General features: G+C 36.4%; 1 protein-coding gene across 4 annotated transcripts; it reads left to right on the forward strand.

Moving 5' to 3' along the window:
* The first annotated feature begins 3,885 nt into the window (after nucleotides 1-3,885).
* On the forward strand, nucleotides 3,886-10,406 carry LOC103425732 (DEAD-box ATP-dependent RNA helicase 15-like). Of its 4 annotated transcripts, XR_001788402.3 has the most exons (13): nucleotides 3,886-4,093; nucleotides 4,210-4,326; nucleotides 5,035-5,135; nucleotides 5,826-5,998; nucleotides 6,186-6,417; nucleotides 6,530-6,648; nucleotides 6,792-6,848; nucleotides 6,937-7,121; nucleotides 8,446-9,016; nucleotides 9,238-9,382; nucleotides 9,513-9,596; nucleotides 9,737-9,800; nucleotides 10,044-10,406. XR_001788402.3 is itself a non-coding variant. In XM_070804850.1 (12 exons), the coding sequence occupies exons 4-12, from the start codon at nucleotides 5,861-5,863 to the stop codon at nucleotides 10,052-10,054; spliced, it is 1,035 nt and encodes a 344-aa protein (XP_070660951.1). In that variant the 5' UTR covers nucleotides 3,886-4,093; nucleotides 4,210-4,326; nucleotides 5,035-5,135; nucleotides 5,696-5,860; the 3' UTR covers nucleotides 10,055-10,406. The 4 variants fall into 4 exon arrangements, 3 of the variants coding, with proteins under 3 accessions (XP_070660951.1, XP_070660952.1, XP_008362046.1); XM_070804850.1 differs by lacking the exon at nucleotides 8,446-9,016 and having other exon boundaries at nucleotides 5,696-5,998; XM_070804851.1 differs by lacking the exon at nucleotides 8,446-9,016 and having other exon boundaries at nucleotides 5,803-5,998.
* Nucleotides 10,407-10,818: the final 412 nt, after the last annotated feature.

Raw genomic sequence — 10,818 nt, forward strand, 5'->3', positions numbered from 1 at the left:
TAACTTGTTTGGTGCTAGCTATGGTTCTTGATGATTTGTTTTCTTAAAAGAAATTCTATGAGGGTCACAAAGGGGGAAGCTAATGTTTTTCTTGTTACTTCGTGTTCTTGTTTTCTTTGTTTTGCTCGAGGACTAGCAAAAGTTAAGTGTGGGGGTATTTGATCGGATCATATTTATATATATTTTTACTTCGAATTCACTCGTCTTTTCTTAGTTAGTTCCTTATATTTTTGAGCTATTTACGTTATTTTTGTGTTTATAGGATTTGTTATGCAAAGAAAATAAAAATAGAACAAGTGAAATTTTATGTAATAAATTCGTCAAAAGCAAATTTAAATTACAATATTGCCAACCCATTGTGACGCTAAATGATAAACCAATATTTAAACTATATATTTCATCCTTTTATATTTCTTTTCTTGTCTTGTCTAATTTAGTTAAAGCTTTAAGTATTTATGATACTTTTAATTTATTGTGTTTGTAGGAGAAGAAAGTGGAGAGACAGCGTGAGCAATAGAGAAAAGCAGAAAACGTGAAAGGGATCCAAGAGAGAGAGCTGCTTTGCAGCTGGACGCGGAGAAGGAATCCAAGGAGTCAAAAGCAGAGAACAAGAGGAAAGAAAAAAATAAAAAACTAAAGCTTTGCAGCTGGAAAAAAAAAGATGGAATAAAAAAATAAAGACACGGGAAGGTGGAGGAGCTGCCCTGGGCAGCAGAGAGCACTGACGCGGGAAGGATAGCAGAAAAAGGAATAAAAAGGGACAAAGGCAGAAAACGTGAATTGGTGGAAGGCAGAGGGCTGCCCTTTGGGCAGCGTGAAGCTACGGAGAGAAGGGAAGCGTGAAGCTCGCAGACGTGGGGAGGGAGAGAGGTCAGGAGGTCAGCTCGCAGAGGCAGGAGAGGAGATAGACACGGGGAGAAGGGAGACTGACGGGCACAGTGAGAAGAAAATTAGAGGCTTCACTCCATTTCTCTCGGTTAAATCTTTTCAAACTTCTATTTTATTTTTGTTTTAATAATGTGTAATTAAATTTATTTTGGCTAGACGTTAATTCAAAGCCATGAATATATTTGTAATATGAATTGATTATCTTCGGTTGTGATTTCATAAGTTGTGATTTCAATTTACTTATCCGTTCGTATAAAAACTGATTTGTGTATGTTGGTTGAGAGTGCACGCTTAATTTACATGCATGAATTTGATGCTAGAATATAAGTGAATTTCACCTAATCGTTATGAACTTATTTTCACAAGTAGTAAAGGTTGCTAGTCACAATCACGTTAAGTAAATTCTTGGCAAGAGTATCATACTTTTCATAGTTACGAATGCCTCGTCAATGCTTATAGTTTTCACAAAGTTTAATGATCTTTGATTGTATCTCTATTGTGCTTTTCACGTAGGGGACTTTTGAAGAATGTTTTGAATTGTTGTATGCGTTTTTCCGTCCAATTCAATAACTTAAGGAAAACTTGAAGATTAAAAAAGTGCTGTTCACGGTTAATCTGGAGTATTGAGATTCACAATTTATTGAAAGAACAACTGAAAATCAATTTAGGTTGCATATGTGTCATGTGTGGAGAAGAACCCTCTAGCTAGTCCGTCATTTATCATTTTACCTTAATTTTATGTTTTTATCAATTCTGTAATTTAATTAAGTTTAATTTACTTTTCATCAAAACCAAACACCCATCCATTATTAAATTATATTATTTAGTTAGTTTTCTTTATTGTTAGTCTTTTAATTTAATTTCCGTCCATTTCAGTTCCTAGTGTTTAATTTAATTGTTTTTCATTATTTTGAGTCATTTTAAGTGTGTTTCGAGTTATTAGAGTTTTTAGCCTAATTTTGTGTCCTTGAGTCTTATTTAATATTTTTTTAAATTAATTTAGAATAGATTAGCAATCCCTCCTAATCCCCGGCCTAGAACGATACCCTACTTACATCCATACTACAATTGTCAAAAAGAGGGTTTAATTTGTGTGTCAAATAATTCACGCATCAGTAGCCATACAATAAGTGAGATTAAATAAATGAGACAAAGCTTTGATTGAGAAATTGAACTAAGTAAGGAGTTTGGAATTTTATTATAAAAGGAAATCTTATGTTTTGTATATATAAATTCTAGTTATAAATTGTGTGAACGTTTAATAAATTTAAGCAGGAAATTATGTTATTACGATAATTGGACAATTGAGTTTGATCTCTTGTTGGGAAATAGAGTGAATATGAAGGTATTGGTGTTAAATTAAAAATATAAACATACGTTTTGCTAAGTAAGTTTGGTGGATACTTATGTGAATAGTTAGGATTTTTTTTTAAAGAATAAAGTGTACAGATAATAAATCAAACATGAGAATTGAATTAGGCCTTTCATTGGAATTATTTCCTGAAAATAAATATTTCGGGGTTGGGGCGTTACACCACTTCACCCCTAAAAAAATACATTGGCATCCAACCCATTTAATCTACTTACTGAACATGATAGATTCTAATGAACAGTAATTAGCCAAATGTATTTCCACTCCTAAAAACTGCGCTAGCACCAACGATCTCCACCCCTAAAAAATGCGTTGGCACCCATCCCATTTAAAATATTATTAATTTTTTTTTTATAAAATAACAAATAAAAAAATTTAGTTTTAATTTCGGATAGCATTTTTAACCAATCTTGTCACGCCACGTGTCATTATCCGAAAATACTATTTTGTGGATAGATTTCTAATAAGATTTTCAACCAATCTTGACGCGCCACATATCAGTATCTATTTACAATAATTTGGCCAAGATTTCGATCAAGTTTTCAACCAAAAAAGTATATGAAAGTTTTGGTTGAAAGTGTTGAAAATATTGAAATGTGGTATAAGGTGGAAGACGATGGTTAAGTATTTATAGAAAAAAAGAATAATTTTTTTTAATTTTTTCTGTATTTTTAAACATTTTTTTAATAATTTTTAATAATTTATTTAATTTGGATCGTTGGATTTAAAAAAAAATTCAAATCCAACAACCCAGATGTGGACACATGGCCAACAGTCATAATTCTGATCATTTGGTTTTTGTTTTTTTTTCTTTCCGCTTTTTTGGACGAAAATCCTGGACCGTTGATCTTGGGATCGGACGGCCCATAACGCACCACGTCACTAGCTGTTGGGTTCGAATTTCAATTTTTTTGTCCAAAAAACTTGCCGTTGGAAATCCAACAGTCCATAACGAGCATGGGTTACAAATTGTTGCGCTACAACGGCGGGTCTCGTCGCTTTTTTTTGTCGGGAACGCGAGCCCACTCGCGTTTGTTTTCCATACGCTTGGAGCAAAAAAATTTAAACTGCGCTGCGATGTCATGCTGGCGCCAGCGTGACGTCACATAAGTCGTCCCTTGGCTCAGCACATTCCGAGCCAGTCTAGAGACTGGCTTGGGCTGGGTGTTAGCCTTTTATGCTGGGCTGGAAGAGTTTTTGGGGGTGCCAGGCCAGTTTTTGTGCTTTGAGCCGGCCTACCCCTTAAGGGTGGAGCTGCTTTAACAAATGTGTCCTAGGTGCCAATTCAAACACAACTCAACGAATCAAGAAAAAAGAAATAACTGTCATCTTTTAATTTATGTGTTCCAATAATTATGTGTGCATTTATATTATGTCATAAAGTTATTTAAATTCGTCTAGGTTCCTTTTTAGCGTTAGATTTTATTCTACCGTCTAACCAATTTTTAACGTAGTTTAGAACCTTGAACATAGGTGATGTACATGAGTTGAATTATTCTCTCTAAAAGGTGAAAAACGTGCTTGCTAAAATATCTCGAATTTCAGTTTACACAAAAAAAAAAAAAAAAAAAAAAAAAAAATCTCGAATTTTCCTTTTTGATTTTTTTCTATCGCAATTGATCATTACGTCCAACCGAGAGGGTTTTTTCGTCCACTCCCTATATCTTCTCCACTCCCTTCGAACCCAAAACCCTAGATCCAAGGTTTTCCCCCCATTTCCCCCATTCTTCCCCCAAGCCATTTTCAATTTCTTCTATTTTTTTTCAGAGGCCTCGTAAATCGCAGTTATCACACACACTCTCTCTCTCTCTCCTGCTGAGTTTCCGCTTAAAGGTAAGCAATTCGAAAACCCTATAGGAGCTGTTGAGTTTGTTCTTGAAGTTTCTGATTTCGTAATTGTTGGTGAAGCGTGTTCGTTCAAGGTCTAATTTTGTTATGTGTGTGTATAGAATGGGTGATGTCAGAGACAACGATGGGTACGAAGAGGAGCTCGTCGACTACGAAGAGGAGGACCAGAACGCCCCCAACTCCGTTTCCGCCAAGCCCTCTGGCGATACCGTCAAAAAGTGAGTTCTTCGGTTTACTTTCCTTTTACTAAATTTTAGTATAAAATTCACCTGAAAATATCACCAATCATTTGGGTTCCTCGCTTTATATATGTATAGATAGAAGTTGTACTATTTTTAATTTTCTTGGTATAATGTTAGGGAAACCAAATTTGCAAACCAAATTATGTGTCACCAATAGAAAATAAAATAAGCACGATAATGGGCACTGAAGTTATTATTCAATCATCAACAACCATATCATTTGGTTTACACAATTTGGTCTCCGGGTAGCATTATCCTTCAATGAATGTATTTTTTTAATTTAAATTTTAGTTACCCTTGGTTTTTTTTTCCCGGTCGGTTTGTTCATTAATTATCGGTATTGTTTGCATGTTTGATTGGCCACTTTGAAACTGAAGAACAAAAGTATGTAACGTGTGGGTTCCCTTGGTTCATTAAATTCTTCAGAAAAAACTGTTAGTATTTTTACTTGGGGTTTCTTGAGCTTGTTTATCTTATGTATTTTTACTTGGGAGACAGCTTTGTTGTTGTTTTGGCAGATAACGCTTCTATGTGCGTATCTCTTTCTTATGGCTGGATACAAATTTGTTATTATGTGCTGCATGTCTAGCTAATCTATAGTTCATATTTTGAGATGATCTAATGTTATTTTGGTTTTAATTCCCATAATCTGTTCTTTCTAACCTTTTATATAATATGGTTCAGGGGATATGTTGGCATCCATAGTTCAGGATTCAGAGACTTCCTATTGAAGCCGGAGCTTCTTCGAGCAATTGTGGATTCTGGATTCGAACATCCTTCAGAAGGCAAAGTTCTACACTTTGGTTTCATTATAAATTGTTGGTTATTCTTAAACTAAATGTCAAGTGGTGTTAGACTTTTGATACCTTTTGTTGGGAAAAGATTGTCACATAATAATATATTATTACATCTCATTTCTGTATTCCTGGTTACAAAGTAAATGACCGTGAGTTCTTGCCATGCCACATGAGTGTACTCTATGGACTCCAAATTACTTTTAACTTGTGAATTTAGTTAGTCGGATATGGAATAGCGTCAATATATCAGTTATTTGGAAGAGTTTCAGTAAATTTAAAATTTCAATAAAGCTGTTGATGTCAAGTCTCTGATTATCCATCTTAAATTTTCAAATGCCTGATGTCTTTGCTCCATTGTTTTAACCTAGTAGATTAGATGTGCCGTAGCAATTCCTAATGTAAACGTGCAATTTACAATTAGAGATGTGAACACTTTCTCGTCAACTTACTTCTGTTACATGGAATGTGAGAATGGAAGGATTGTTGTAGTTGTTTAAGCATCTTCCATGTTTGACTGTTTCTGAGTTTTGTATTTTTTCTCTATCCAGGTAATCACTAATTCCATATTCATGATTTCGGCAACAAAACTGGTTTAGTAAACCTTTCCATTAAAAGGATCTGGAAGGTCATTTATACTTACTGAGGTTTCGTCCAGTACGATTCTTTTTGCTTCATCAGTTCAACATGAGTGCATCCCCCAAGCTATCTTAGGAATGGATGTTATTTGTCAAGCAAAATCTGGGATGGGAAAAACTGCCGTCTTTGTTCTATCAACCCTTCAGCAAATAGATCCAGTACCTGGTCAGGTTGCTGCTCTTATTCTTTGCCACACGAGAGAATTGGCTTACCAGGTATGTTCTGTGAATTTAAGCCTTGAGAGCTCTAATTTCGAACTATTACAATGATAATCTGTGTTATGCATACACGTACATATGTGATGCATACATATATGTTGGATATGTTGCAAGTAATGCTTGTGTCGTACATTTCTATGTTCATTTTTTGTTTAATGAACTAACCTTGTGTTTCCCGGTACAGATTTGTCATGAATTTGAGAGGTTCAGTACTTATTTGCCGGACCTGAAGGTTGCAGTTTTCTATGGAGGAGTCGGTATCAAGGTTCACAAAGATTTGCTAAAAAACGAATGTCCTCACATTGTTGTTGGTACACCTGGGAGAGTATTAGCTTTGGCAAGAGACAAAGAGCTTGGACTGAAGAATGTCAGACATTTTATTCTTGATGAATGCGATAAGATGCTTGAGTCACTTGGTAAGTGTTTTACGGCTAATTTTGTTGAGGGGGCATTTCCCACAATTTCACTTTGGGAAAACTTATTTTTATTTTGTTTTATTTATTTTTCCATTTGTTCTATCTATTTCAGACATGAGGAGAGATGTGCAGGAGATCTTTAAGTTGACTCCTCATGACAAGCAGGTGATGATGTTTTCAGCAACACTAAGCAAGGAAATCCGCCCTGTTTGCAAGAAGTTTATGCAAGATGTAATGTTCACTTAATCCTTTACATGAATAATAAAATTTATCCATACTGCTTCTTGGTCTGACAACATTTTGCATATCATGGAGTATTGGAGGCCCAAAAATTGTGTTTTAATTCAACTTGTGATCTTGTTTGTTCATTGTAGCCCATGGAAATCTATGTAGATGATGAAGCCAAATTGACTCTTCATGGTCTCGTACAGGTAAGTCTAACATGTGAATCTGATTGATGAGTTTTTGTGTTGTTGGTTAACTGTTTCTTGCTCACTCACCCTGTTGCTCTCTCTGCAGCACTACATCAAATTGAGTGAGCCTGAGAAAAACCGCAAATTGACTGACCTCCTTGATGCATTGGATTTCAACCAAGTTGTTATTTTTGTAAAAAGTGTAAGCAGAGCAGCTGAGCTGAACAATTTACTTGCTGATTGTAACTTCCCCTCCATCTGCATTCACTCTGGAATGCCGCAGGAAGAAAGGTATGCCTTCCATCCTTTTGGGTTACATTGGATGTGCAGGTGTCAAGCCCTTTTTTGTATTATTGAAAACGTATGCTACCAGTTGCTACAATTCATCATAATGGTTTAATATTCACTCTTTTTCTTCCTGCTGGCTAGTCATGAGAATATCCAGGAAAAGATGCTTATCTATCCCATATGTGAGAATTATACAACGTTAAAAAATAATTAAAACAAAGACACAAAGATGCTTATCTATCTTGTATATGAAAAAAAGATAATATTAAAACAAAAAGTGAACAGAAAGGATCGGGTAACAAATTCCAGAAATAGTGGGGTCAGTTTGAACTTTAAAGTTTAAAGAGAAAAATATAAACAAAAGAAAAACTCAGCCGGACAAAAACCCACTTGCGACGCTGTTGTCTTCATCTTCTTTGCTGGGCAGACGGCTCTGCAACTCAAAATGTTTCAGATTTCGGCAACTTAAAAAAACAAAGGATGCCCAGTCAAACGCCTTAGGTGCGCCTTGACCCCATCTAGGTGAGTTTAAGCCTACTCCCGCCAGGCAGAGGCATTTTCATGGTCGCCCCGCCTCCGAAGCCGCCTGCGCATTAGATTAGTCAGGATCTCCCGTACGTATAATCAATTCTATAAATATTACAGTGACCAGTCCTTCAAATAATAGCTTCATCTGACCTACCTCAGTAATTAATCAACCTACTTTTGTTGTTGGACTCTCCTGTCTATATCCATCAATTATGGTTCCTGTGATTATCCACTAGGTCTCTACTTGATACACTTGGCTTTGGAGGATGATATGTGTCAGTGACAAAGGGAAGCATTTGAAGGAAGTAATTGCGTTGTTTTAGCAAAAATATATATGGGATTTCCTATTTATCCTTTTCCTATTTCTTCGGTAATTGTTGCATATGGGATTTCCTATTTATCCTTTTCCTATTTCTCCAGTAATTATTGCATATGGGATGCTTAGCACCTAGTAATGTCAATGATTCTGATTTTAGAAATTGAAAATGGACAAAAAAGAGCCATTTTTTCTTGGTTTTTTTCCTTATGAAAAATTGGGGAACATTTTCGTGGTCTAGAAAATGGTTATGAATGTTATGTTATCCTTTGGTTTTCATTTTTACTTTTTTCATTACCACATGATTGGAGGGTGTTTTCTTGTTGCCTAGTTGTTTTTTAATTGTATTTTTTTTCCGCTTATTTTCTTTTGTTTGTGCATTAGAAGATATTCAGATGAAGTTCTAAAATGTTCAGTTTGGAGTGCAGATGGCTAAAATAAAGAGTACCAAAATCATTGTCACGTCTTATTTGTATTACCTAGGTTGTTTGGACTTCAAGGTATCGTTTGGTACGTGGGATGGGACGGAAGGCACTTGTCCCATGTTTGGTGTGCCAATTTACCTAGGACGCGCTGTCCTGTGGAATGGAGTGGGATGGGACGCACTTGTCCCACGTTTGGTGTGCCAATTTACTTGGGACACGCCGTCTCATGGAACGGATTTTAGTCAATTTTTTGTGCCACCCTCCCCTCGGAACGACTTGTTCTAGCCCATGGAACACAAAAGTATAACTTTTTGGACAACAATACCCCTCCTTTTTTTCATTAATTTCACTATCTACCCTCCCTCTCTCTTGTAGCCTCCTCCTGCTCCACCACAAACCCAGAAACCCAAGCTAACCCAATCCCAACAAACCCATCTGAACCCAACCCCACGTTCCTCCTACTACCTCCCTCCTTGCTAGTCCCACGATGAGACCGTTGCCCTCTGCCACGAAAACCTCAAGACCACCCACTCACAGGACGTGGCCGACGCCGTCGCACGAGGGATGGGACAGCGAGGATTAGGCGGAAGATGTGAGGGATGATGTTGAACTCGTCGACGGTGGCTCAGGTAAGGTCGAACTTGTCGGAGTGGATGGGTACAATTGTCATTTAATCCTTCATTCCATTCCGACCTGAGTGTACACTAAATGTAGCATGAAACCTTTGTTCCGTTCTGTTTCGTCCCATCTGCGTACCAAATGGTACCCAAGTGACACTTTGTTTCTTCTTATCTTTCTTGACCTGTGTGAGATTTAGCCTCATGTAATTTTGCATGGTTTCCGTTTGCAGGCTAAAACGTTATAAGAATTTCAAGGAGGGGCTTTCAAGAATTCTTGTGGCAACGGATTTAGTAGGAAGGGGAATTGACATCGAGCGTGTTAACATTGTTATCAATTATGACATGCCTGATTCTGCTGATACCTACTTACACAGGGTATTGTTTCATTTGCACATCTTTGTTAACAGTTTTATTACTTGCTTATGTAAATTGGTGGGTGTACTCACTGTCCTTGATCTCTGGCAAATTTCTGTGTTTCTTGTACTGGGTTTTCCTTCCCTCACAGGTTGGCAGAGCTGGTAGGTTTGGTACCAAGGGGTTAGCAATTACATTTGTCTCTTCTGCATCTGATTCTGATGTTCTTAATCAGGTAGCTAGCATGTGTGTATGTTACATACACACACACACAAACACACATATATATATGTATATATGTAAAATGTATTTCAACATGAGCAATATTTCTTCTGCTTCTGCTAGTCTTCTCTTAATCCAAATTGATTGTTCCAGGTCCAGTCAAGGTTTGAGGTGGATATAAAGGAGCTTCCGGAACAAATTGATACTTCTACTTACAGTAAGATTATCATTTTTTCATAAATTGCATATATTTTGCTGATTCAATCATGGCGGTGGATTTCTTTCAAAATTAATTCTTCAATCATGATGATGTCTTGTGGTTGTCTTGCCATCTGCTGGATGTATTTTATGTTTTTTGGAGCAGCGAGGGGATGTGTGTTTTCCGGGTTTAAGGGATTGCATAGGGGTGTCTTTGTAAATTGGGGTATAAAATCTGATACTCACAGATCTCTTTATGCAGTGCAAGCGTAATCATTATCCGAAAGGAACCCTGCAAAATTCAAAGGATGATGGACTGCGGGATCCAGTGTCCTCTGGTTCAGTTAGTACCATTTTGTTTTGAATGTGGACTAATTAATTATTACAGAAGAGGATTAGGATGCTTTTGTTATAGGGAGCAGATAATCTGTACGATTGAGCTTTACATGAATTGTTTATGATAATGCGATGGTAGTCTTATTAACTTAAGATTTCTCTCTAAAATTTAGGCTCAATTCGTTTCCTGTATTTTTGTTTGATGGATAAAATGATTTTAGTATTTTTGGATCTTGTTAATCTCATTTGACCCCTGTACAATTTGAAGTCAATAATTTGTTTATGGTAATCTCCGAAAGAAAGTTTATATAGAACTTCCCCTCGGCACTGCTATCGCTTCTGAAATGTGTGTAAACTGCGAACATGATATGGATGGTTCACTACTTGAATAATTTGTTCATGTGTAAACTGCTATCGCTTCCGAAGGGGCAACTTTTATTATATTTGTTGATGTTATGATGGTAAGAGATGATGATCAAAAAGAGGTGCATCTCCTTCAAATGCGGACTTTTATTATATTTCCTAAAATGCCAAAAGGGCGACTTTTGTTAATTTTGTCCTATGTCACACGGTGTTTGAATTTTTTAGTTTGAGAAGTTGAGAGATCTTGGGTTTGGTCCTTCGAAAGCTATTAGTTTGGACTGGGTTAATAACTCAACTATTGAGACTGCTCATAATTCGATGCAACATGATTATACAAT

The sequence above is a fragment of the Malus domestica genome, chromosome 09 (assembly GCF_042453785.1).
Source record: "Malus domestica chromosome 09, GDT2T_hap1".
Classification (NCBI taxonomy): domain Eukaryota; kingdom Viridiplantae; phylum Streptophyta; class Magnoliopsida; order Rosales; family Rosaceae; genus Malus; species Malus domestica.

Excerpts from the sequence above, each read along its gene's own strand:
- LOC103425732 (XM_008363824.4), top strand. The coding sequence starts at position 4,211 with ATGGGTGATGTCAGAGACAACGATGGGTACGAAGAGGAGCTCGTCGAC. Across the intron at positions 9,383-9,512 it reads CTGATACCTACTTACACAGG|GTTGGCAGAGCTGGTAGGTT; the intron begins GTATTGTTTCAT and ends CTTCCCTCACAG. Across the intron at positions 9,597-9,736 it reads ATTCTGATGTTCTTAATCAG|GTCCAGTCAAGGTTTGAGGT; the intron begins GTAGCTAGCATG and ends TGATTGTTCCAG.